We start from the raw sequence: 27,769 nt of genomic DNA, 5'->3' as shown, positions 1-27,769 counted from the left end.
ATTCTGCAGTCAGCTTGCACAGTCAATTAGAACAAACGCTCCAACTTCCAAATTGCCATTCATTTTCAAAGCCCCCTACAATGGTAGATATTTCATACAAGACACAACATGAGAATCAAATTTTTGTTAAAATTGGCTTTGATGTCATTTTCTTGCATTGATTAAAACTAATTTATGTCACTTTGTTTATTTTTGCCCAGGACCTGGCTCAAGAAGGGATAGGGCTGGCAGAGCGTGATCAGCTGACAAGGGCTGTGTACGACGAATTGATGGCGGCCATTCTGAGAGTTATTGGGAAGCTGGACTTCACTGCAATATCAAAGGAGGGAGAGGTAACATTTCGCCATAAGTGATGATGTATCATGGTTGTGTTTCTGCTGTACATAATATGTTCTGACCAAGGATGCCATTTGGCGTAAGCAAAATGCATAAACATTGCCATCACTGGGCAGGATTGTGGGACAACATTTCTCAGTGGGGAAACCGTGGTGCATAACTTTTCTGGCCATTTGAGCAGATACGTCAAGATCAGAGAAATGTTCCATCAAATACAGTTTTGAAAACAGTACTAAAGTGTGTCGCTTCTTAAGAAATCCTACACAGCTGCTTTTTTCTAATTAGTGTGTCTCTGGCAAAGAAAACAGCTCTTGTACAAGAGGTTGTTCAGACATGCAAAAGCCAGTACACAGACATACTTTTTTATTTTTTATTTTATTTTTTTCATCTTTACACCTGTTTCTTGTCCCGTTGTGCTCTCACACCGCCCCGTCCCTGCACTCACTGCTCCAACCACCTCTGAATTTCGTTCCGCTGCCAGACTTGTCGATTTTACAGACGCTCCAGGGAGGGATGTCGGGTTGCTGCGGTAGGCTACCCTCGGAAGATGACACTGCACTTCTGCTGAGTCACTTCGACGGTGTTCAGTAGTGGGTCTGTCCCGAGCTAACGGACGCAGCCCACTACCTACTATGCCCCCTACTAACGGCATTGACTTTTAAGTCGCGGAGCCAGACTGAGTGAGCGTCCCCTCCAGAGAGCAGACCGCCACCACGTCCCTCCGTCGACCCCCCAGAACGTCACACGTTGAAGACTGACAGCAGAACTACTATTCAGGGAAGGATCGAACAGGAACACTGAGACCAAGGTCACCTTGAGAGCTCCGGGCATGAAGGGCCACAAGAGCAAGGACAATTTATATTTTGGATGATTAATGAGATGAGGATGATTATAATGATGATGCTTTGGATTTCCAATTCGGTTTGAGACTACGTGACACGGCAGCACTCTACGCTTACTGTCATAATATATCCTGGCATCAACCAGGCCCGAGAACTGCCGCACCTGTGGTGTTGGTCAGGTATACAGAACCTGAGCACCCTCAAAGTCGCTTTCGTTAAGTGAATGACACTCGGCAGTGTGTGATCCCAGCCTTCCCATAGGAACCATAACACTTCCAATCTGGGTAGGAGCCGACCGTAGCCCGAAAAACCCACATGACCCTGATGGCCGGGAGGTCGTGGGTACACAGACATATTGCTCTTTGACGCATTTTTTCTAGGCCTCTGAATGCCTTATGAATATTTTTTAAATGCCTTATGAATATTTTTCAAAAACTGTTGTGATCTCCGTTGACAAAATACAGGAGGATGAGGCAAGCACAGCAGACGCGGCAGGGGGTAGCGGCGACAAAGACTCTCTTTCTGCTGACCCTATCAAAGGCGTTGAAGCCAACCGTCCCATGGATTTTCAGATCTTCATCAATCTCGTCGACTTTTGTCAGTAAGCAAGCAATTTATTTTATGTCACTGATCGATGGGAGGACAGTCTTCATCGTCCGTTTGTTAGAAAAGCATACCAATTTTGTTTAGGGTTGTCAGCAGAAGTGTGCGGTAATAAATTCAGTTATGTCCAAAGGATGTACACATTTTGTTACGTTCACAAGCACCCCCCGCGGGTTAGGGGGAAGAATTTACCCGATGCTCCCCAGCATGTCGTAAGAGGCGACTAACGGATTCTGTTTCTCCTTTTACCCTTGTTAAGTGTTTCTTGTATAGAATATAGTCAATGTTTGTAAAGATTTTAGTCAAGCAGTATGTAAGAAATGTTTAGTCCTTTGTACTGGAAACTTGCATTATCCCAGTAAGGTCATATATTGTACTACGTTGCAAGCCCCTGGAGCAATTTTTTGATTAGTGCTTTTGTGAACAAGAAACAATTAACAAGTGGCTCTATCCCATCTGCCCCCCTTTCCCCGTCGCGATATAACCTTTGTGGTTGAAAACGACGTTAAACACCAAATAAAGAAAGAAAGTACGTTCACAAGCAGAAAAATCACACTTTGGGTTGTGAATTTTGTTCTGACCATTCCTTCACTTGTTCACATCCCAAGTTCAACAGCCTGAGTGTTCTTATTGCACAGTGGGATTATTTTTGGATGAATAAAATTCATAAAAGCCACTTGTGGCATTTTCAGAATTGAATCCATCAAAGAGTTTCAACTCAGGAAGCAGTCAGGGTGTTGACTTTTTGGTATGTGACCAAGTGGTAAAGGATGGTCTTGTCCCGTGTAAAAACCTGACCAGATCTGAGACTGTGTGTTTTCATAAAAGGAGTGTGCCTTCAACACTTTCTACCCCACCTATGTGGACCAAGTTTTTTTTAGCCGAGACCAGCTGTGCTGCAGCATGTCACTCAGAATTGTAGTAACTGTGTAGTAACTGTGTATCAACACGCTGGAATGCAGACGTTAGATGGACGTTACAGGAAGCGACTGAAGCAAACAGTCTGAGCGGATATATCCGTACCTGGTCAGATAGCGCCATATGAGTGGGTACGGATATATCCGTACCTGGGAGACAATGAGTTAAATTAAAGTATTAGAAGTAGTAGATATAATTTTGGTCTGTGTTTGTGTTGACAGGGACCTGCTGGTGACGAAACAGTTTGAGTTTTTTGAGAAATGGGTGTTGACCTTCACCCACACCATCATCGTACAGTCCACACTGTGAGTCGCTTTCTTTCTCTCATAAGTATTGCATAAATGCCCTCAGCAGACCTGGGAACCCATACGATTTTGCCGTGTTTTGTACACATGATTGTCGAGAATACGATCAGTACGGTCAGTGGGGAAAAATACGACGAGAACAATTCCTAGACTACTTTTCTTCACAAGCCCATCCCGAAGCCGATTCAGTATTTTGACACATGATTACAGTTTTTGTTAGTAAACATTGAACAAGTCGCGTAAGGCGAAAATACAATATTTAGTCAAGTAGCTGTCGAACTCACAGAATGAAACTGACTCGTAGCATCGTCAGTCCATCGCTCATGGCAAAGGCAGTGAAATTGACAAGAAGAGCGGGGTAGTAGTTGCGCTAAGAAGGATAGCACGCTTTTCTGTACCTCTCTTTGTTTTAACTTTCTGAGCGTGTTTTTAATCCAAACATATCATATCTATATGTTTTTGGAATCAGGAACCGACAAGGAATAAGATGAAAGTGTTTTTAAATTGATTTGGACAATTTAATTTTGATAATAATTTTTATATATTTAATTTTCAGAGCTTGTTTTTAATCCGAATATAACATATTTATATGTTTTTGGAATCAGCAAATGATGGAGAATAAGATAAACGTAAATTTGAATCGTTTTATAAATTTTTATTTTTTTTTACAATTTTCAGATTTTTAATGACCAAAGTCATTAATTAATTTTTAAGCCACCAAGCTGAAATGCAATACCGAAGTCCGGGCTTCGTCGAAGATTACTTGACCAAAATTTCAACCAATTTGGTTGAAAAATGAGGGCGTGACAGTGCCGCCTCAACTTTCACGAAAAGCCGGATATGACGTCATCAAAGACATTTATCGAAAAAAGGAGAAAAACGTTCGGGGATATCAATCCCAGCAACTCTCATGTAAAATTTCATAAAGATCGGCCCAGTAGTTTGGTCTGAATCGCTCTACACGCACGCACGCACACACACACACACACACATACACCACGACCCTCGTTTCGATTCCCCCTCGATGTTAAAATATTTAGTCAAAACTTAACTAAATATAAAAAAGAATTTGTTTTAAATGTATAGGTAAACTTTATTAACGGTGTGACTGACGCAAGTGAAGCATGTTTTAATCATGGATGTTCAAATGCTGTGTGGAGTACGCTCATTTTTCTGAAAATACACCAAGTTTGTTTGAGAATACTCTAAATGCAAAACAGGGGTTCCTAGGTGTGCCTCAGCAATGTTGATAAGACCAATGTGGAATTTTAAGGTAGATAAACATGATTTTGTCGTAAACTTCAGATTTTATCAAAAATCTTTCAGTTTTAATTTGGACAATTTTTTTAACAGTTTGTCAGGTTTCATTTTAGTCTAAGCACTGAAAAAAATCAAAGCGTACCAATACCCAAAATGTAAATCTTAAGTTTACTTTTAGGTTAATATTGTGTTTAGTGTTGTTGCCTGTCAGTTTGAAGCACGTTTTAAAAGGATCCAGGCTTTGTTTCAGTGCCATTATTATTTAACTTGTTCAATGTTTATTGTTAAGGTTCCCTCTTGTGAGCGGCTTCTACAAGCTTCTGGCTGTCAACTTGAAGATAGCCAACAAGCTCAACTACTTCCAGGTAAACAAACCCTCTTTTATTCAAACACAAGTCCCTGAGTCAATCTTTGCATTGATGAAAGTGACTTCAGTTATAACTCAGAAATTACGCTTCATTGTGAGCTTTGAATGTACAAGGCTAAAGTTGACGATGACCCTGTTGTGTGTTTGTGTGCAGGGCTGTTTGTGTGGAGAAACCAGTGGATCAGAACCAATGGAGGTGGATTGAAGATGACCCTGTTGTGTGTTTGTGTGCAGGGGTGTGTGTGTGGAGAAACCAGTGGATCATAACCAATGTCGGTGGATTGAAGATGACCCTGTTGTGTGTTTGTGTGCAGGGGTGTGTGTGTGGAGAAACCAGTGGATCAGAACCAATGGAGGTGGATTGAAGATGACCCTGTTGTGTGTTTGTGTGCAGGGGTGTGTGTGTGGAGAAACCAGTGGATCATAACCAATGTCGGTGGATTGAAGATGACCCTGTTGTGTGTTTGTGTGCAGGGGTGTGTGTGTGGAGAAACCAGTGGATCAGAACCAATGGAGGTGGATTGAAGATGACCCTGTTGTGTGTTTGTGTGCAGGGGTGTGTGTGTGGAGAAGTCAGTGGATCAGAACCAATGGAGGTGGAGGAGGAGGAGGGAGGGGAGAGCAGCACGCAGAAAGCCATCACCTTTCTCCTCGTCACAAAGTTCTCAAAGGAGGTCAGTTCTGATGACTAGCAGGTACAGTGGAACCTGCTGTGCGAGCTCCTTCCATGACAGGTCGCCTCCCAAGAAATGTCACCTTCTGCTGTACCTTTTACATATCCTTGAACAAAATATACCTGTCCTGACAGGCCACCTTCAATGTAGGGACACTTAGCTGGTCCAGGTGGTGTCCTTTCATTGCAGGTATGATGATACCTGGGGGGCCGGGTAGTTCAGTTGGTACCAGGATCCTAGGATCACTGGTTGGAATCCAACTTTATGTGCAGGCTCATAGACGGTATCCATGTCCCACCCCTGTGTCACCACAGAAGCACGTAAAAGACCTTGGTCATTCTGCCATAAATGCAGGTGGCTGATTACACCTAAACACGCACACACCTGGGTAGCGCGACTCTTGTTGCTGCTGGCTTTCCACTGGGAGGAAGCAACCCGAATTTCCCAGCATTGGGATAATAAAGTAAATGAAATGAAATTATGAAATCCTTGAACAAATATACCTGTCCTGACAGGCCACCTGCAATGTTGGGACATTTAGCTGGCTCTCTACTCAAGACTCGGCGCTTTTCTCTTTCTTTCGCGAATCTTCGTTTGTCAACAAGTCGTCGTGACAAGATAGCGTACACCGGATGTATCAGGATCTCGCGCGCGTGAGATTTCGTTTTTTTGTGTCTCGCGATAGTTGGAGGAGCGAGAGCCGCCATGTTGTGTTTTCGTCTGCTCGAAATGTGCGAAAAAGCTTATTCCAGGCGGGACTACATGTGTGTGTTGGTTACAAATTGTGTGTGTGATATTTTTCTTCAAACTTTTTCACTTTTCGTCTTTGTTTCACTTGTTTATTCTCGGAGCCGATTTCGCCAAATACCGTACTATTGTTTGCCTGGTTGTTTTGATTGATTGACACGATCTGATTATATTTTTTTCGACGGCGGCTAATCTAGTGACGCGGCCTGTACGTGGCTCGTCCCAATTTTTTTGTTAAAAGTCGGGGGTGCGGCTTATAAAATGGTGCGTCTTGTAATCCGTCAAATACGGTATACCTTATACCATTTATTCAGTAAGAGAGAAAATATTGAGATAAACTTTTTACTTTGCTGAATATAAAATCTAACCAAATTGTCCAAGCTTTATTGAGAGCTCTGATTGGTCATTGTAAATGACACTTGCAGATGGATTTGCTTATTTTGTGCACATTTGCCCCCATGGCACAGAAAGTAACACTGTCAATTTCAACTACAATTTTTCCGAAATTATTAATGCTCAAACATTGCAGGAAGCCAGTAGAAATGGAAACATTTATGTGTCATGGGTATAATGGAGTGTTTCGGGGATCTGCATTTGGGAGCTGGAGCAGGCGGCACAGAGCGTAATGGGGGAATAAGGGTTTATTTGGGTTTGACTTGTGTTTCAGGTGCTGGTGAGAATGAAGCAGTACCGTGATGACCTGCTGGCGTCGTGTCTGACCCTCATCCTGGCCTTGCCCAAAGAGATCGTCGCTCAGCAGATGAAGCACATTGTGCCCGCCATTCAGGTGTGTCAAGGTTCATTTGGCATAGTCATGCTGTTTTATGGATGATGATGATGATGATGACAATGGTGGTGATGATGATGATGATGATGATGATGATGATGATGATGATGATGTATAAACCATAATCTGGACACTTTCAATCCTGACTGGTGTAAATTAAAATCAAATTTTTTCAAGCTGATTCAGCCCAGTACATTTGACAGAGTTTGATCAGCCAGGTGTATTCAACAGCACTTATCATCACAGTCTGTTTACACCTGTATTCTATTGTTACAGGTGACGTTCAGTATGGGCGTGAGTTACCTGCCGTTAGCCCAGGTAGGACTGGAGGCGCTGGAGTGGTGGTCTGAGTCTCTACCTGCGGATGTGATATCTCAGCACTATGCCGACATCCTGCCCTGCCTCGACACCTACCTCAAGACTTCAGACAAAGGTAACTGGATGTCAGAAAGTCTCCTGTTCAAATAGACGAATTCCGGATGTAACTTTGTCCGGTTTGTATTGGTTGTGAAAGAGTGAATATTCTTTCTTCCTCTTCTTCTTCTGCTCTCCCGTCACCATGCTAGACTGTCAAGGTTGTTGATGTGATCAAGTCTGCAGGTCGCTGCAGGGACTCAACTGGGCCCACAGTTTCTCATTCAGGTCCACCATCTCTAGCCAGAATTCGCTTCTCCAATACTATTTTCTTTTAGTGAGGCAAGCTTTCTACACATGCTCCCACATGTTTCTGACACGCCCCTCGCTAGTGACTGGCCTATAATGTCACATGGGAATGTTTCACTCACTAAAAGCAAGAGCATTCACTCTTTCACAACCCATACAAGCCCGACAGAGTTATTCCCGAACATCGTCTATTTAGTTTGTGCTCTTGGCAGTGTTGAGTCTGCAAAATCTGCAAAGCTGTATTGATAATAATGACGCTGTTTATAACATTGTAGTCAAAATCTGCAAAGCTTTACTGATAATAATGACGCTGTTTATAACGTTGTCAAAATCTGCAAAGCTGTACTGATAATAATGACGCTGTTTATAACATTGTAGTCAAAATGTGCAAAGCTGTACTGATAATACTGACACTGTTTATAACATTGTAGCCTAAGATGGAATCTAATCTAATATTAGGATGGAAGTTGTTTGTTCATTTCAATACTTGTTATTCTCTCAGGTGCCAGGAGACTGGTTCCGAATAACTCTGACTTACTCTTGTTGTTGTGTATATTTAGCGTGCTTGCATCCCTTTGTTTCTTATCTTAATTAGAATACTGTATTGGGCTCCCCATTTTTGACATGTGAGGCATTTATACCCAACTTTGGAAGTTCTACTGAGGTTTTACCTATTTACTTATTTTTGTTTTGTTTTTGTTTTCACACATGCACGAACGTACACAGACATTTCTGCCTCGGCTAAAAGTGCTTAACCCCTTGATTGTCAGAAGAATTTAGTTAAAAGCGTAAATAAAAAATCATAACATGCAAGGTATAACGATCAGACCAAATCAGAGAAAATGGTCTCCAGGGGAGGCAATCATCTTGCTGCACTTCAAAGGGCAATATACAGCGGTCAGAGAATTGATTTTTCCATCATCGAAAATGTTTATCTCATATGTATTGTAGCAGTAAAAGGCCTTTGCAAACATTTGAAGTTAAGTCTGATGACTGTAATGATCATGATGAAACAGGTGCCGAAGAAGTCAGCGTAGACTCTGTGGTGAAGGTGTCGGGGTCAAGGTCAAGCCGACGCAAGAAAAAACTGCCGGTTAGACTCGTACGGAACCAAAAACCAGCTGAAGCAGACAAGGTAACAGACAAGTGATGAATGTTAGGGATGAAGTGAGTGAGAGGTAAAGGATGGATGTTTGTGAGACTAGTGGATTTAGAACGTAGATGCGTATAGCTGTGTCTGAAGCTGGAATTTGGTCAAGTTGATGATGGGCGCAATGGCCTAGTGAATAAGACGCCGGCCTCCTATGCAGAGTGTTCGAATTCCAGCCGCGTCTGGTGGGTGAAGGGTGGAGATTTTTCCGATCTCCCAGGTCAGACCTGCTCTTGCCTTATCCCCCTTCTGTGTTTTCGTTTGAAAATGACCTATACCTGTATATATATTTATTGACTGTGTCTCAGAGCTACGAGAGCCAACTGTCTGTGGTGAAGCAGCGCATAGTGACGTACCTCGGGTCACTAGGGGGCAGCGTGAACCACGCCCTGTTAGCGGGGAGCGAGGAGGAGATCAGCCGTCGAGCCATTGCGTGGGACAACAACCAGCACCTTCGTTTCGACATGCCCTTCTTTGACATGAAGCCCATCATTTACTTTGGTGTGTAGTGCGGCCTTTCATTAGTGCAGGTGGCTGATTACACCTAAACACGCACGAACCTGGGTAGCTGGGGATGGGAAAATAGCTCAGTCAGTAGCGCCACTGGCTTCAAAACCAGTTGTCGTTATCAGTGTGGGTTTGATCCCAACGTTCGGCGAGAGATTCATTTCCCAGAGTCAACTTTGTGCAGACTCTGCCTAGTGTTTGAACACCTCCGTGTGCACACACGCGCACAATATGTGACCCTCCACCACGGAATGAGTCGCATGTCACCTTTGCATGATTTTCATATTTTTACATTTTTCTAAAGAATTTTTTGACTCACATGCGAAGCAAAAGTGAGTCTATGTACTCACCCGAGTCGTCTGTCCGTCCGTCCGTCCGGACGTCCGGAAAACTTTAACGTTGGATATTTCTTGGACACTATTCAGTCTATCAGTACCAAATTTGGCAAGATGGTGTATGATGACAAGGCCCCAAAAAACATACATAGCATCTTGACCTTGCTTCAAGGTCAAGGTCGCAGGGGCCATAAATGTTGCCTAAAAAACAGCTATTTTTCACATTTTTCCCATTTTCTCTGAAGTTTTTGAGATTCAATACCTCACCTATATATGATATATAGAGCAAAGTAAGCCCCATCTTTTGATACCAGTTTGGTTTACCTTGCTTCAAGGTCAAGGTCACAGGAGCTCTTCAAAGTTGGATTGTATACATATTTTGAAGTGACCTTGACCCTGAACTATGGAAGATAACTGTTTCAAACTTAAAAATTATGTGGGGCACATGTTATGCTTTCATCATGAGACACATTTGGTCACATATGATCAAGGTCAAGGTCACTTTGACCCTTATGAAATGTGACCAAAATAAGGTAGTGAACCACTAAAAGTTACCATATCTCATGGTAGAAAGAGCCAATAAGCACCATTGTACTTCCTATGTCTTGAATTAACAGCTTTGTGTTGCATGACCTTGGATGACCTTGACCTTGGGTCAAGGTCACATGTATTTTGGTAGGAAAAATGTGTAAAGCATGTGAGTCGTATGGGCTTTGCCCTTCTTGTTATGATTTATCCAGTGGTGAAAACCGTTTTAGAAAAGAGCGAAAACTGTTTGAGTCATAAGCCTGTGATTAAGGTGACCCTCACACTGTTACCAGACACTCCCCGGACTTTTATTCAGCCTAGCGCAGAACCGCGCGAGATGACATGCGACTCATTTCGTGGTGGAGGGTCACATATGTGCATGCAGGAAAAAGATAACCAAAATGGGAAGCGCCGTACTGTATGGCAGCTCTTTCCCCAGTGAGAAAACGGCCCAAATGTCAATGAGGGTAACCTCACAGGACTACATCAATCTGTCTGATCTTCAAGTCTACTTTAGTATTTCACAGGTGTGCAGTAAAATCCTTCTGTGTGCAAAAAATAACATGCATTAAATTTGTGTCCACATTTGCACTGTTGGGATTTTCATACAGAAGGTAAAACATTTATTTCATTTGCTCACTAAGCAGACCCTTTCTTGCCTCGCGTTGTAGAGCTAGCCGGTCTGTCAGTCACTCGATTGGACGACTAGCTCCGCAACAAAAATATCCCTGTACAGAAACTAAAACATTTATTTCATTTGCTGACTCAACAGACCCTTTCTTGCCTCGCGTTGTGGAGCTAGCCGTCCAGTCGAGCGACCGCCAGACCAAAGTGGCCGCCTGCGAGCTGCTCCACTCTCTGACCCTCTACACGCTGGGTCGCAGCGCCCAACAGCCCGGGGAGCAGCAGAAACGTCACCCCATGGATCGCCTGTATCGCAAACTCTTCCCTGCGCTTCTGTCCCTGGCTTGTGATGTGGAGCAGGTGTGCTAAACTCTGCCAACAAATTATTGCACCCATTTTTGTACCCCAACAAAAACATTCATTCCCACGTCATTTCATTCAAATTTAAGGTCCTCCACTTGGTTATCTGGCACTCTTTTTGGATCAATGATTTTTGTTATAGGTGTATATTGACTGTCGTCAAAGTAAGGGTACCCTCAAAATCGACCTGACAAAAATGTCAGGTACCAAACCAAAAAATCGACAAAAATTCAGAATAGGCACAATTTAGCAACTTTTACATACGAGAAGAAAGCCAAATCATTTATCTACCCAGAACAGGTTATTTTGTTTTAATAGCTTGCATATTTCTTATGTTATGTCATTTCTACTGATGTAGGTCTGGAGCATATGAGCAATAGAAAACGAGAGGTTTTTGCATCCATTTTACAACTTTGAGGATGTAAACATTCCATCAATTTATTTGTTCCTACCTACCACCAGGTGTGTCGTCAGCTGTTCGAGCCGCTTATCATGCAGCTGGTCCACTGGCTGACGGGCAACAAGATGGGGGAGAGCGGGGAAACCATGGCGATGCTAGACTCCATCTTTGACGCTCTGATTCAACAGGAAGACACCATGCTGCGTGACTTTTCCGCCAGGTTTCTTTTTTCTCTTTTTAGTTTTGGTATGGGTTTTACTAAGAGAAGCACTGAAATATTCAATCACCAATTTCATTTTATACATAGTTCTGGCATGTAAAACCTTATTTTTTCAGGTATTTTGAAAATAAAATAAATTCTGCAGTGTCAACTGGCACACATACAAGCATGGTGATGTGTTTGTCAAGTCTGTGCTGTTTGTGTTGTCCAAACTACAGTAAATAATTTCTTTTGAAAGTGGGACTGGAGCAAGGAGTGAATGGGTGATGGTTGGGATTGGTTGGTCTGTTAGATAATTGACCTTGCCCTTTACAGATGTCTTCGCGAGTTCCTGTCATGGTCTATCAAGCAGACTTCCAGGAAGATCATGGAGAAAAACCCGACCAACGTCAAGTCCGTCCTGAAGAGAATGTTCAGCTACGCTCTCCACCCTAGCGCCTTCAAACGGCTGGGTGCCGCCCTGGCTTTCAACAGCATCTACACCGTCCTGCGAGAAGAGAACTCGCTGGTCGATCGCTTCACTTTCCAGATTCTGGTGCACTTTGTGGAGAGCCTCTCATTGGCACACGCGGACGAAAAATCTCTGGGTACCCAAGACCTGTGCAAGAAAGCGCTGGAGCATCTTGAGCGAATTATTCGCCTGAGAGCTGATCTGTTGCGTAAGCCCTCCAACGTTCGCAGTGAGCCTTTGGAATGGAGCAAGCGAACGCTGGATATTGCTGTGCGATGGTTGACGCGGCAGTGTGGGAGACCGCAGACAGAATGTCGTCACACCTGCATGAAGCTGGTATACCAGCTTGCCCCGCTGATTCAGGGTATCAAGGCTCCTGTGGATTATTTCCAGGTAGGAGACTGTTTTGGGAATTTCTGCAGTGTTAACAACAATCTGAACTTTGAAGAAGGAGTTTTATAGAAGTCTGGCTTTAGATCTGTGTATATTCTTTCTTTCTGTCTGTCTTTCTTTGTTTCGTTGGGTTTTTTTTTAATACATTTTTTTTTTTTGCTCCTCTTCTGTCTTGGATGTTAACGTTTCTTATCTATTCGCGACACATTATTTCATTCATATCACTCTGAGTAAAGTATCTGCTGAGTGCATTATTGTATGAACAACAAATGCGAAAATATTGCAGCGTTGGTTCCAGCATTCAATACTACTGTGTTCATTCAGATGCAGGCTGTAAAGGTGAGGATTCTAACTCACTTGAACGTGTGACACAAAGGTGCATGCCTGATTTCATGTGAAAAAGGAATTTCACATGACTGCCACCAGATTCACAAAATGAAGTGGGGGTCTTCCAGCTTGTGTTGAAGCTTTTCTTTGCTTACGTTTTGTTCTCGGCCTGCTTGGTACGTTTTTTTCCCATCTTTTTACATTTAGTCAAGTTTTGACTACAGTATTTGACGGATTACAAGACGCACTGTTTTATAAGCCGCACCCCCGACTTTTAAAAAAAAAATTGGGATGAGCCACGTATAGGCCGCGTCACTATATTAGCCGCCGTCGAAAAAAATATAATCAGATCGTGTCAATCAATCAAAACAACCAGGCAAACGAAAGTACGGTATTTGGCGAAATGCTTGTGTGCGCGTGCACTATGTGTGTGTGTGTGTGTGTGTGCAAAGAGAGGTACAGAAAAGCGTGCTATACAGCACAGCGAGACCACTACCGCGCTGAACAGGCTCGTCAGTTTCACTGCGTTTTGCACGAGCGGCGGAATACGGTCATTGTGAAAAAATGCAGTGCGTTCAGTTTCCTTCTGTGAGTTCCACAGCTTGACTAAATGTAGTAATTTCGCCTTACGCGACTTGTTTTTTTAGTCCTGAGATCACCCTTGATTTGCTGACGGAGTAAGTTGACTTTTAACAAAGAATATCCCCTGCTTATTTAGAATGAAAGAAAAAAGTTGAAGAAAAAAACTTATTTGCTTTGTTCTTGTGGCTGCTGCTTTAAGCCTTCAGATTTGCTCATGTGGAGTTTTTTCTTTTCGTCAGATTTACTTTAACTGGGGAAAATTTACCCAGATGAAGGCATGCCGTTATGAAGTTGTTGCTTTGCTAATCTTTATCATAGCACCATGAAAAGTTTGAAGTAAGATCTTTGTCCTGGTGAAAAAAAAGACAGTTTCAAGTGTGTTTTGTGCTGACATTAAGACTGATGTTATACATGGAACTGTTGCTTGAATTTTAATTCCTTTTTTCTGATGTCTGTTATGGCCTAAGTTATATAAGACTTTTTAATCTAACTGAAAAATTAAAAAATTAAAAAATTTCTTTTCATAACATTGAAAGTTGTGGGGTACATGATAACGCATATGGTACATATATGACAGTGCATATCTTGCATAATGAATTTTGTTTTGGCACAAGTTCATTTTATTTCCTCTTCTATTTTTGTCAGAGTTTCTAAATGTTTTGCAGCAGAAAATTAGGTTTGAAAGTTTCAGATGTGACTGTGATACACTTCCAGGTCTTAATTGGTCAAGATGTATAAGTTACAGCTCCGTCCATCCATGGTATCGCCTGATATTTTGTCGAGACTGGGTCATTATATTCTTTCACCCCGTCGAGACAAAATATCACGCGATACCATGCATGGACGGAGCTGTAACGTATATATGGCATGACCAAAGTAAAGAAAATTTGTCATGGGATGTGGAAACAAATCATTGGAAATTCACCATGGGCAATCAACCCAAGCCTAGAAGTTGTAGAACTGTATTTTGTTTCAGTTTTGGCAAGGCCAGTTTTGTCCAGTTCCGGAAAAGACATCATGAATTCATTCACCCTGCCGAGACGAAAAAAAACCAATTCCATGGATGAAAACGTATAAGCTTATATCCCGTGACGCATCAAAGCTAAATTTTGTTTTGAAATGTCTTCTGGATCTGGATCTGGATAACCCGCCTGGGTTGGTGGTTGGCGGGTGCGCCACAGAAGCCGACGACGTGACGTTTTTTGGGTGTGCGCATCTAAAAGAGTCTTAAAAGTTCACTGTACACAAGGTGGATATAGTGTACAACTCCAGCTGGTCTTCTTGCTGCTGTACTTGCGGTTTTAGTCCGTTTGCCCTAGAATGTAGGCTTTTCAAGCACAGTTAAAAAATGCTATGTTACAATGTTAAAAACTGGATAAAAACTACTGAGGCTCTCACACTGGTTTCTGCCCCCCTAACGCCGATGAGAAGGCGCTGGGCGTGGTCAAGGTGACGGTGGCTTCGCTCAAGTTGTTCCACTCGATCACTGTCTTTATAAACGTACACAACGTACAGATAACTTATAACGACATAATCGCCTTCACAAGACAGGAAAAACGCACACTTTGTTTTTCGTCTGCTACAAATCTAGTCTTGTTGGTTGACGGAAAGAATAAAGCTTCAATCGTACCTTCATCAACAGGAATAAATGTTCAATCCGCTGTCAGTTCGCAACTGAACCTTGTTTTTCTTCTTTAACATTTTGGTTAACATTGAAACGGCAATCCAAAACAGTGTTTCAGCTGTTTCAAGACACAGGCTTAGCTCCTTCTTTTGAGTTGCTTTTCAGTCTAAAATGACACCGGAAGCGAACAAATTGTCGCGTATACTGTCGTCACAAAAAAGACGTCATGACAAAGTTACACGCAAAGCGAAAGAGACTTTGACGTCATTTACTTTTGTTCGGAATTTTCCGTCTGTTCCTAGTTTGTCAGTGAAGACCTGACGTGAGTAAGCTTACCCAAAACGTCTTTGTTCTCTATTCACATTGCAGCTGTGAAATAATCAGTCTTGTGTCTCGGTCGTGTAGGTACAGAGTTTGCTTCTGCAACCATTGTGTTCGCGTTGATGACGGCTTCATAAGACAAATCAGCGAATCTATCGTGAGGAAGACGTTTATGTACAAATCACCGAACCCAACCCATTTTTTGTGTGCATTTTTCTGAAGAATAAACTGCATGTGGTTAATTTCATCCGTTTAATGCTTGTCGAAACGAGCCATAAGGCTTTAGAATAAAAGATTTCACGCATTGCTTGGCAATCTGATCACAGATGAGGTCGTAGTTTGTAGGTTGAATTTATGAATCGGCCAGAGATAGATCTGCATTTCTGGTACGACCTTCCAGATTATCAACAGCGGGTTCATGGTTGGAATCAAGAGGTCAAGTTTGCGTGGCTCCCAATCATTTCATACAAGATTTCCATTTTCTTGTTTCTGCGGCTGCGCAAGTTATTTTGCCTAGGTCATGGCCCAACTTTAGGCCTACGGAGAAATATCGCTGGATATTTTCTCCCTAGATTATCAGAGACAAAGAAGGGAAGTCATGCTGTATATGTATATATTATCTTCTTCTGTGTTACTTCTGTTTTTGCATCTGGTCACTCTAGGTTTGTACAGAGAAGAAGTGCGTAGGACTGTTCATTGCTTCAGGGTAACTTGATCGCAGTTTTGCTTTCTGGAATAGACGATTTCCGGAAATATCTCTATCGGGTTTCCCTTGCTTTTCGTGAGACAAACAATCCACAGGCCAGTCAGTAGCATTTTTTGGTCTCCAAATCAAAGGTATTCCCACTTTCACAACCCATACAAACCTGACAAAGTTACATCCGGAATTCGTCTATTTGAACAGGAGACTTTCTGACATCCCGTTACCTTTGTCTGAAGTCTTGAGGTAGGTGTTGAGGCAGGGCAGGATGTCAGCATAGTGCTGACAGTTATTTCCAAATATCGTCTAATCAGGACGAGTTTTCAAATATTCATTCATACCAGCCAGTGAGCGCTTCTGGGGTGATAACGCGAGACAACTCCTGTGATCTTGCCGCGAGGTGGCGCCAGTTACCAGCCGAAAGAAAGAAGGGGCATAACCTCACCAGAACCGACCATTGTCTGTTTACCGTATAAAATGCACGACTTACACACGAACTGTTACAAAACTGATATGCTATTTGGGACCAATGCAAGTTTTTTTTCCTTTCTCGTGTAATCTTGCTGCGAGGTGGCGCCAGTTACCAGCCGAAAAAAAGAGGGGGCATAACCTCACCAGAACCGCCCATTGCTGGGTAAGGTGAGCTGGGACTTGCGCTATAGAAAAGTTACAAACTATAATTATTATTATTATTCTACTGATTCTAGGCCTTGTGAAGTGCAAGGAAGAAGGTGCGTTTTTCGTGGCGATATTTCAAGTACCGTACTTTCCGGGTTACAAGGCACTACAGCGCATAAGGCGCACCCCCCTCTTTTTAAAAAAAATTGTATTCCAGTCACCCATTGGGCGCAGGGGGCCGATAGGGCGCACCAAAATTAAAAAAGTATACCAGTGCTCTGTGTGTGCGGCGAGATCAAAGGCAGGTCCATTGTGATAGCTGGGTTGCCTTGTTTAGACACTGACCTTCTTCCCAGGGGTCAATGACCCAGTTTTTGCTATGAGAGGTGGTTCCCCTGTCATAGATCTGAGAGAGGAAACACTTCCTGCACCGGGGTCAGTGACCAGTTTAACCTATGGGGCGGTCTCTTTGATGTCTTGAGAGGAAACTTGGCCAGGGTAGTACCTAGTAGCTGAAACATGCATTATCACAAGTTGTTTGACTGGTACTCAGGCGGTCTCTTTGATTTTTTTCGTATTTCATACACGGATTAGGCGCTTCGTTATACAAGACCCAGGGGTCAAACTCGAGGAAAAAAGTCGCGCCTTATGACCCGGAAAGTACGGTATTCATTTACACCAGTCCCCTTAATTCTCCTGATTCTAGGCCTTCGTAAAGGGCAAGGAAGAAGGGGCGTACTTCGTGGCGCGGTTCGAGGGTGGCGGTCAAGCGATGACAGGCAAGAAAGGACTGTCCAGCTGCCCGACTCTGGACAAGATGGCCGACGCTTTCTCTCTGCACGATGTGCTGGCCTGGTTGGACATGCTGCTGGCTGCCCTCGACTGTTACTGCTGGGTCTTTGGGGAGGGGCTTCTGACACCTGACAAAGTGTTTGCTGGTGAGTGTGTGTGTGTGTGTGTTACTGCTGGGTCTTTGGGGAGGGGCTTCTGACCCCTGACAGAGTGTTCGCTGGTGAGTGTGTGTGTGTGTGTGTTACTGCTGGGTCTTTGGGGAGGGGCTTCTGACCCCTGACAGAGTGTTCGCTGGTGAGTGTGTGTGTGTGTGTGTGTGTTACTGCTGGGTCTTTGGGGAGGGGCTTCTCACCTCTGACAGAGTGTTTGCTGGTGAGAGTAATCCTCGATTTATTTAATGGAACGTTTAATTTTTGACAAAGCAAAACATTCATCGAGTCATTCATACACACACACGCACGCACGCATGCACGCACACATGCACACATTTGAGCACAGTCACACACACACCCACCAGAGTCTCACACACACACACGCACACACACACACCATCCTGGCAGCCTTTGATTCTTACTGTAGTTTAGCAAATGCTGGTCCAAGTCTTGGAAATTGTTGCTGTTTGTTTTGAAGATTGACCAAACATAAAGAACTAACCCTTTCCACGTTCAGATGTGTGTGATGTTGCAGACTACAAGGAGAAGAGCAGTGTGCTGTTGAAGAGCCTGGTGTACTTTGTTGAACAGCTGTCACTGGGACCCTTGAAGGATGCAGCGCACCAGTTCCCGGGCAAAGTGGACGCTTCATTCTTCACACCCAAAGAGTTGGATGACTACAATAGGTACTCAACCTTTCTCTCCTGTTAGTTTTCTTATTTGGCAAGAAATGTATTCACTTAGATTTCAATCTTTCTGCATGATATCTGATCAGCTGACTTTAAAGTTACAGGTGTTCTCTTTTCAAAGTAAATCATTTCTATTCTTTTGACAAGCCTTCCCAAAAGAATTGTGTAACGTTGGCAGATTTTTGTAGGAAACCACATTGGTTTTTCGAGGAAGAATAAAAATCTGTATGTAAAAAAAAAAAGGAAGTCAGAAGCTGAATTTGTACGTGTTTGTGTGTGTGTGTGTGTGTGTGTGTGTGTGTGTGTGTGTGTGTGTGTGTGTGTGTGTGTGTGTGTGTTTCTTCCGACAAATGAAAGTTGAAGTTTTACCCTGGATGTAAAGGGCACTTTATATATGTGCTATGGTGCACTTGCATGGAGAGGCCTGATACTCCCAAGAAATGCCCAACATTAATTCCGCTTGGGGGCTTTGCCCCTGCACCTACCAGGGTCTTGGCGGCCCGTGGACCCCAGCCTATTTCAGAGTTTTATCATGACAGTAGTTCCCCAACCTGAATAAGCTGCATGTTTGTGTCTTTGTGAAGTTGATGACATGTTGTAGGAAGAATGAACATTTGTCAAATTGTGTTGCTCCAGAGCCAAGTGCACGGTGATCATCCGACTGTGGAACTTCCTGGCCATTCTGTTGGCGAGGCATACCAAGGATGTGCCAAAGGTACAAAATGTTTTTTTTATGTTGTTAGTACCCTCACCACTCATCATATCAGAAATGTTTTGAAAGGGCAATTTTGAACGTTGAATTCTGTTCACAAGAATAAGACACAGCAAAACTTAAAATCAGAAACTAAACTGCACTTGACGGAAATGAGAAGGTTCAAGCTTAGGAGAAAAGCACTAAATCATTATCTTGTATCCATGTGATTCGGTTGGCCTAGTGGTAAGGCGTCCGCCCCGTGATCGGGAGGTCGTGGGTTCGAACCCCGGCCGGGTCATACCTAAGACTTTAAAATTGGCAATCTAGTGGCTGCTCCGCCTGGCGTCTGGCATTATGGGGTTAGTGCTAGGACTGGTTGGTCCGGTGTCAGAATAATGTGACTGGGTGAGACATGAAGCCTGTGCTGCGACTTCTGTCTTGTGTGTGGCGCACGTTATATGTCAAAGCAGCACCGCCCTGATATGGCCCTTCGTGGTCGGCTGGGCGTTAAGCAAACAAACAAAGAAAATCCATGTGATTTTTTATGAGTGTGTTTCCATTTCTGATTTGTACAGCTGGTGCCAGGTGACTTGTTTGGGAAGGCGTTGTGGCGACTGTGTGTGAGTTGTGTGGTTCAGCCAAGAAGCGTAGGATTCAACATGGGAGATGTAGAGATCACCATGAATCTTCCCAAGGAGGTCAGCACTGGTGTTGTGTTGTGTTGTGTGTTGTGATTTGTCATGTCGTGTCGTGTCGTGTTGTGTTGTGTTGTGTCGTTCAGCCAAGCAGTGTGGGATTCAACATGGGAGATGTAGAGATCACCATGAATCTTCCCAAGGAGGTCAGCACTGGTGTTGTGTTGTGTTGTGTGTTGTGATTTGTCGTGTCGTGTCGTGTTGTGTTGTGTTGTGTCGTTCAGCTAAGCAGTGTGGGATTTCACATGGGAGATGTGGAGATCACCATGAATCTTCCTAAGGAGGTGAGTACTGGGGAATTCCACAATATCGCGTTCCACTACATCGCGAATTCGGGAAGACATCTTGGACCATGAAAAAACCCAGGACTGACCTTCAAATTTTTTTTTTCTCATCGCTGTCCTGGTTTTGCAGAAGGCTTGTCTATGTAGACTGTTATGACCATTGGGTGCATATTAAGTGGGGTCTTGCAATACAATAGAATACAATAGAATACAATACAAAAAAGTGCAATATACAAAATAATACCATACAATACAATATTATTTTGCTGTCTCAACCTGAGAAATTACATTGTTGCAGACAGTTGAACACAATGAACATATAACAACATTAATACAGTCATCAAAAGAAGAAGCTCTGTCACACACACACACACACACACACACACACACACACACACACACACACACACACACACACACACACACACACACACACACACACACACACACACACACACACACACACACACACACACACATAGTGAGAGAGAATTTGGGGTTTAACGTCCTCCCAGGTAACTAAGGACCTATATTGGGACATGATTTTTTTATACGATATTGTGGGGGGGGGGGAGGTGGGGGAGGGGGCCGGAGGATGATGGGTTGGGGTTGTTTTGAGGTTAAAAGTTGATTTGTAAAAGGGTTGGTTATAAAATGTTCTTTTTTGTATGGACACGATATTCCCTTCGCCACGCGAGACACCTTGTGGGGGAGGGGGGCGTTTAAAATAGGTTATTATTACTTTATTGTTTCCAAATTTGTGATGTAAAAGATTGTTAAAATTTCAGAGCCACTCTGATAAAAAGTTTAAGAGTCCAATTTCTTCATTTTTAAAACTGGTATGCCAAAGCAATTTTCTTATGTACATGGAGCGCAGACGTTGCCTTGCCTTTACACATATAACATACATGCAACATAGATCTTTCATTCATTCGCACCCTCCCCAAAATAAAAATTAAAAATAAAATAAAAAAAGGGGTTGGTAAGGGTGGACATGCGTCCTTTAAGGGTAAAACTAGGCTTGTTTATGTAAGGATAAACTAGTAGATTTGTTTTAGTTTTTTTTTTTATCGGGTGTCTTAGTTTGGTTGAGTCTTGGTGTGCGGTGCTCAGTGACCCACCCAACAGACGAGGCGGGGGGGGGGGGGGGGGGGGGAATGAGGCCGCAGGGAAGGGGGGAGGGGGGGGCCCGTCGCTCCCGCTGGGTGGGTACCGGCGGGACGCGCACACCAGTCAAGCGAGTAGTTGAGGTATATACGTCTCGTTTTATGTGGGTGTTTGGTGTGCGGTGCTCAGCTACCCCCGCGCCAGGTGGAGCAGGAAAGCCCTTCGCTCCCGGCAGGGGGGGTGCTGGCTAGCTCGCACACCGAGAGGTGGTAGGGGTATATTAGAGGGTGTATTGGGTCGACGTATCAGGACACAAACCCCCTTCCTTTTGGGGTGGGGGTGGAGTGGGGGAGGTGTGGGGCAGGGACGCGTACCCACTGTACGCACAGGGAGGTGGGGGGAAGGACCGGTTGGGAGCCTTTTTGTACCCGGTACTGTCTTTTAAGCCCGTCCGTTCTGTTAGGCTGGGGTGAAGGTCGGGGGCTGTGGATACGTCGCCCATACAGAAACGTTGAGGAGTGGTAGTTGTGCTATTTTGGACGTTGCCTGTGCTCCCGCCCCCAGTGGGGCACCGGCCAATGGGAGCGCTTACTTGTGGGGCGCAGGCATTTGGAGGGTATCAGGCTACACTGGCTACGGCATTTTGCAGCGGGTAGCTGACAGTGTACCCATAAGACTGAGGTATAATCGTTTAGATATGTAGAACTAGTTTGTTTTTAGAACCACTTCCCGAGCGGTGATGTGTACATTGTTTTGCAGACCAGTTTAACATGGCTCCACCCTAGGTCTTTATGATGATGGAGACATTGTGTACACACATAGTGCATGCGCACACAAGCATATACAGTTTAGGCACTGAAATGATATTGGTGTGTGACATGCTGTATTGGCACAAGAGGGTTGATGATAAGTAATGTTTAACACCCTCACGGTAAAACCATGTTCCCGGGTTTGACCCCGACTTTAGATGGGGCACAAGAGGGAATATGCACTGACATGATATTGGTGTGTGTACAGATGAGCCAGGTGCTGACAGTGATGTCCAAGTGTCTGAGTGAGCCTCAGAAGAAACAGCTGCTGTCAGTCATGGCACAGGAGCTTCAGGGAACCAGGTACACACAGCACATCAATTCACCTTCACCCCTCCCCTTGTCTTCATTTTCACACAAACTATGAAACGAAATGTACAGTGCAGTGGGCTACAATAAAGTTCTTTGTGCATTTGAATCCCCTCCCCCACCAATTTAAGACTCCCTCCCTAATGATTTACAAACCTGTTTTCTCAGACTTTCTGTTCATAGTCTCTGTAAATGTACTGCCATTTTAAGACTCCCTTTGGTTAGGGAGGTCTTAAATGGGGGGTTCCACTGTATTAAAAAAAAGGGTTTTGATCTCTCTGGTGCAAGTCTTACAAATGCTACAGTAAAACCTGCGAGCAAAGGACGCTCTTGGGGAGCCTTGCCACTGTCCTTTGTAGCAAGGTGTCCTTTCTTATGAATATGAATGTGCCAACATTTTTTGGGGAAAAAAAACCCAACAGTCACTGATTCTTTTTTGCCACAGTGATTATTAAAGTCGGTAGCGCGCTGGATTTGTATCCAGTTGGCCGCTGTCAGCGTGAGTTCGTCCCCACGTTCGGCGAGAGATTTATTTCTCAGAGTCAACTTTGTGTGCAGACTCTCCTCGGTGTCCGAACACCCCCGTGTGTACATGCAAGCACAAGACCAAGTGCGCAGGAAAAAGATCCTGTAATCCATGTCCGAGTTCGGTCGGTTATAGAAACACGAAAATACCCAGCATGCTTCCTCTGAAAGCGGCGTATGCCTAAATGGCGGGGTAAAAACGGTCATACACGTAAAAGCCGTGGGAGTTTCAGGCCATGAACGAACAAACAAACAGATCTGAGAAACAAAGGGACGTAAGCGCTCTTAATGCATGCAACAAGAGTAAGTGAGTTATGCGGAAGCAATCTTCTGGCACCTGAGAGAATAACAAGTATTGAAATGAACAAGCGACTTTCATCCTTGAAAGAAAGATAAATAGAGAATACTACATGGCTTGCTGTGTCGTACCAGATTTACACGAGGTTTTTCAAAAAATATTGAACTGCGAGCGAAAGCGAGCTGTTCACTATTTGAAAAAGCAACGAGTGTAAATCTGGTACGAAACAGCAAGCCATGTAGTATTCTGTCAATATAACACTTACCTCGACAGTACTATTCTTGCACATTATCTATTATAGGCCGAAAAAATTGGACAAAACGCTGAGTGGGTACAATTATCTCCCATAACCATGCGCCACCGTGGATCCCAAGCACTGTCCGAGTGCTTCCCCCTTACAGGATGTAGGTGGCGCGTCCTCTTTCTTTTTTCGCGCGTGTCAGACCGGCTGTGTTTCTGCTACGCTCCCGGATTATTTTGGACTAAGAGGCTTCTTTTCTGTGTGGACTATCACCTGTTGGATTATTGTGTGTTATTCCACTTCTGGCTTGAGGCTACGTTGTGTTTCCTTCAACTTGTGCCTCCGTTTTTGTGTGGCGGACTCGGCGTGCCTCCCGTCCTACTTCGTGGTGACCGGTCGTCTGCTTCTCGTTTCGCCGCATTCACTTGAGTATTGACCTAAATTTTCTTTGAATTTTGTTAATTCTCGGTCTTTAAGGGTACGTACAGGGCGAGGTAGGATGTCTCGTCCTGTTTTGGGCTCTGGTTCTACGGAACCAGAGTCTGCCGGGGGCAACCCTTCTCCGGGCGCCCAGCGTCATGTTTTACGCACGGAGAAGGGGATCTTTCGGCGCTCCGACTCTCCCTCCCCAAACGCTTTGCGTTTGCGGCGAGGGAGGGCGGAGAAAGCCTGTTTGAGCAAGCTCAATGCGAGCTTGCTCAAACAGGCTGGGCTTGAGCCTGGGACTTCGGGCGGGGCTGCGCCGTCGAAGGTTCGGGGAAGGTCGAGGAGAAAGAAAAAGCTTCTTTCTCCTTCTCCTTCAGTGGAACAGGCTTCCCCCCCTTCGACGCCGTTGTCCGGCCCTCAGTCTCAGGCTTCAGCTCCTCCCGGTTTCAAGCCTGGGGGGAAGGTTTCCTTCTCCTCCCTGGCTCGAATCCGGGGGCAGGTCGATTCCCAACCCTCTTTGGGGGTTGGTGAATCCGATCTAGGGGCTACTGGAGAGACTCAGGTTTTGACAGCCAACGGCCATACCACGTTGTAAACACCGGTTCTCGTCCGACCACCGAAGTTAAGCAACGTCGGGCCCGGTTAGTACTTGGATGGGTGACCGCCTGGGAACACCGGGTGCAGTTGGCATTAAAATCTTCCTTTTTCCGGTGCCTCTCCTGTGCCCTCCTCGGTTTCCACCGCTGTGGAAGCCAGGAGGGACACGGGTCCTCCTCTGAACTCCCTCGCTGGGTCGTCTGCTGCTGTTTCGACAGTAGTTTCGGCCTCCTGGGGGGGGAGATCGGAGGAGATGACGGGGTCTCTGAATTCCCTCCCCGCTGGGGTTGGGATGCGAATTGACCCCGTTCAGGGCGGTCCTGTGGAGGCAGGGGTTTCAGGCTTCGTGCCTACGACCACTGCTACTACGGTTCCCTCTGACGTCCGTGTGACTGGTGGCTGTCCCTCTTGTTAAGACGCTCCGGCCGACTAGTTACTGGACATGGAGGTGTTCGACAGAACGTGGTACTTCTGTCGAATGGTCAGGGCGACGGGAACATTGTTTCTGTTGCTCAGACCGACACCTCCGACCGGACCGTCTTGACCCCACGCCATTCCTTAGCGTCTGGTGTTCGGGTGACGGATGGTCCGGACCAAGGGTCCGGAACGTTCCAGGCTTACGGGTCGGGATCGAACCGGACCCACGGGTCCCGACTGGACTTGACCTCCGGGTTTGGTCCGGACGGGACCCATGGTACGGGACCGTACCGGACCTTAGGGTCCGGTGCGGGACAGTACCTCTGGCCCTTGCCGGACCTACGGGTCCGGATGGTACGGTACGGGACCAGTGGTTCGGTCGGGACCGGACCACCCGACCACCTCTGTTGGTCTGGGTGGTCTGGCACCGAACCGGAACACACCGGACCACCGGACCTACGGGTCCGGATGGTACGGTACCGGACCAGTGGTCCGGTCGGGGCCGGACCACTCGACCACCTCTGTTGGTCCGGGTGGTCTGGCACCGAACCGGACCATGCCGGACCTACGGGTCCGGATGGTACGGTATGTCCACGTCCGACCGAGCCACCCGAACACTTCTGTGGGTACGGATGGTTCGGTACCGAACGGGACCTCCGGATGCTACGGGACCGGACCGAACCTACGGGTTCGGATGGTCCGGTACCGGACCAGTGGTCCGGTCCGAACCGGACCACCCGACCACCTCTGTTGGTCCGGATGGTCTGTCACCGAACCGGACCATACCGGACCACCGGACCTACGGGTCCGGATGGTACGGTAGGTCCACGTCCGGACCGAACCACCCGAACACTTCTGTGGGTACGGGTGGTTCGGTGCCGTACGGGACCTCCGGATGGTACGGGACCGGACCACAGGACCGGAACACCGGACCACCCTATCGGATCGGTCCGGACCACCCGACCACCTCTGTTGGTCCGGATGGTCTGGCACCGAACCGGACCTACGGGTCCGGATGGTACGGTATGTCCACGTCCGGACCGAGCCACCCGAACATTTCTGTGGGTACGGGTGGTTCGGTGCAGAACGGGACCTCCGGATGGTACGGGACCGGACCGGACCTACGGGTCCGGATGGTCCGGTGCTGGACCGGTGGTCCGGTCCGGACCGGACCACCCGACCAACTCTGTTGGTCCGGATGGTCTGGCGCCGGACCACCGGACTTACGGGTCCGGATGGTGCGGTGTGTCCACGTCCGGACCGAACCACCCGAACACTTCTGTGGGTACGGATGGTTCGGTGCCGAACGGGACCTCCGGATGGTACGGGACCGGACCGGAACACCGGACCGGAACACCGGCCCACCCTACCGGACCGGTCCGGACCACCCGACCACCTCTGTTGGTCCGGATGGTCTGGCACCGAACCGGACCTACGGGTCCGGATGGTACGGTACGTCCACGCCCGGACCGAGCCACCCGAACACTTCTGTGCGTACGGATGGTTCGATGTCGAACAGGACCTCCGGATGGTACCGGACCTACCCGGTGCCGGACCACCCGACCACCTCTGTTGGTCTGGATGGTCTGGCACCGAACCGGACCATACCGGACCACGGGTCCGTATGGTACGGTATGTCCACGTCCGGACCTAACCACCCGAACACTTCTGTGGGTACGATGGTTCGGTGCCGAACGGGACCTCCGGATGGTCCGGCACCGGACCGGAACACCGGACCACCCTACCGGACCGGATCGGCACCCCCGACCGGACCGGACCATTTCTTTTCTGATCAGACCCGATGGGTTCCTGTTCAGTCTATAAATGGCGGGGGTTCGTTGGCTGGGCTGACCCAACAGTCGCAGGGTTGTTGTTTTTCTCCCCCTTCGGCTGCTGGAGACGTTTCGTCTTTGGGGCAGGGGTCTTCGCGGCCTCTTGCTTCTGTGGGCGTTTCTTCACAGCCTGCTTCATCGCTTTCGGCTCTTCCCCCTCAAGCTCCCTACACTCCTGCTTTTGAGGAGTTGTCGGGAAGTGAAGAGGAGAGTGAGTCGGAGGACGATAGGGAGGAGGATCAGGGTCGCCCTGAGGTTAACACTGATCCTCTACCCTTGCCGGTTTCTGATGGAACTTCCGAAGCTATGCTTCGTACTTTCCAACAGTACATGACAGACATCACGCGGCGTCTTGACGTCACGGATGCCTCTCTTAAGCGTCTGTCGTCTAGTGTTGACACACAGGACCTGGACCCGGGGTCTGAGGACGAGAGGCAGGAGGCTCGTCCTCGCACAGCTAGAAGGACGTTTGAACAGTTTCAGGACGTCCTTCCCTGAGACGCCCTCTCGTCCTTTGAGTCCGCTTCGGCCCGGGCGTGGGAGGCTCACGCCGCGTCTGCCGGCGGCTCGTTTTATGAACGATCCGTCCGCCGGCAATTCGCGTTCCACCCTAGTCTTAGTGCCACGGTGGAAGCGGCAGCACATCGCCTGAGGAGTACAGATTCACGTGCAAACGCGACCTATGTTCCTCGGGAGGACGCGGGTTCAGTGCCATGCTTTCCTTTGGGAGGCGCACCTCCACTGTTTCCTCGTGTCCAATCTGTTTCGTCCCTCCCTTTTCCCTTTGACTCTCGAACTCTCCCTTTCCAGACTTCGAGTGTTTAGGGTGGGGCTGACGGTGATGTGTTCGTTGGGGAGGTGCCTTCGGTCAAGAAGGTGGAACTGAGCTCTGCTTCGTTCCACAATCTTGAGGCCACCGTTTCTTCCACAGTCGAGGCCCAATCACAGGCCTTGACATGGATGAGCACGCTGTCCACACTGTTGAACCCTCCCGATCGGGCAGAGTCCGATTCCACTCGGGTCCTTGACACGGTTCGAGTGGATCGGGCTTTGCATGCCGTGCGATCGTGCGTGACGTCTGCGGCAGAATTGGCCATTGGAACACGGGTCCACTTTATTGGCCCTGTTCCGTGATCATTTTCTGCCTACTTCTATAGTGCCTCCGGATATGAGGAAGAGTCTGAGGAACACGTTTCCTCAGCCTTCTTCCCTCTTTCATCCGGACACTGTTCGTTCTGTGGTGGAGTCCACACGCCAGAG

The 27,769-nt window shown here is 46.4% G+C and overlaps 1 protein-coding gene and 1 non-coding gene across 2 annotated transcripts in view; both read left to right on the top strand.

The window, feature by feature from the left end:
• Nucleotides 1-27,769, top strand: part of LOC138954602 (DNA-dependent protein kinase catalytic subunit-like) — a 177,750-nt gene that overhangs the window by 34,143 nt on the left and 115,838 nt on the right. The window contains exons 16-32 of the mRNA XM_070326407.1: nt 201-332; nt 1,643-1,779; nt 2,921-3,004; nt 4,554-4,629; nt 5,186-5,305; nt 6,714-6,839; nt 7,116-7,272; nt 8,519-8,637; nt 8,961-9,153; nt 10,795-11,006; nt 11,469-11,626; nt 11,942-12,470; nt 17,349-17,580; nt 18,122-18,272; nt 18,912-18,990; nt 19,545-19,667; nt 22,073-22,167. Coding sequence (XP_070182508.1) covers nt 201-332; nt 1,643-1,779; nt 2,921-3,004; nt 4,554-4,629; nt 5,186-5,305; nt 6,714-6,839; nt 7,116-7,272; nt 8,519-8,637; nt 8,961-9,153; nt 10,795-11,006; nt 11,469-11,626; nt 11,942-12,470; nt 17,349-17,580; nt 18,122-18,272; nt 18,912-18,990; nt 19,545-19,667; nt 22,073-22,167 — 2,723 coding nt within the window. The remainder of the gene's footprint in view (nt 1-200; nt 333-1,642; nt 1,780-2,920; nt 3,005-4,553; nt 4,630-5,185; nt 5,306-6,713; nt 6,840-7,115; nt 7,273-8,518; nt 8,638-8,960; nt 9,154-10,794; nt 11,007-11,468; nt 11,627-11,941; nt 12,471-17,348; nt 17,581-18,121; nt 18,273-18,911; nt 18,991-19,544; nt 19,668-22,072; nt 22,168-27,769) is intronic.
• LOC138960504 (5S ribosomal RNA) lies at nt 24,235-24,353 on the top strand. Its single transcript, XR_011453986.1, has one exon. It is a non-coding gene; the product is annotated as a 5S ribosomal RNA (ribosomal RNA).

Source organism: Littorina saxatilis, linkage group LG2 (assembly GCF_037325665.1).
Source record: "Littorina saxatilis isolate snail1 linkage group LG2, US_GU_Lsax_2.0, whole genome shotgun sequence".
NCBI lineage: Eukaryota > Metazoa > Mollusca > Gastropoda > Littorinimorpha > Littorinidae > Littorina > Littorina saxatilis.
Note: the sequence above shows the minus strand (reverse complement) of the source record. Positions and strands in the feature narration are given on the sequence as shown.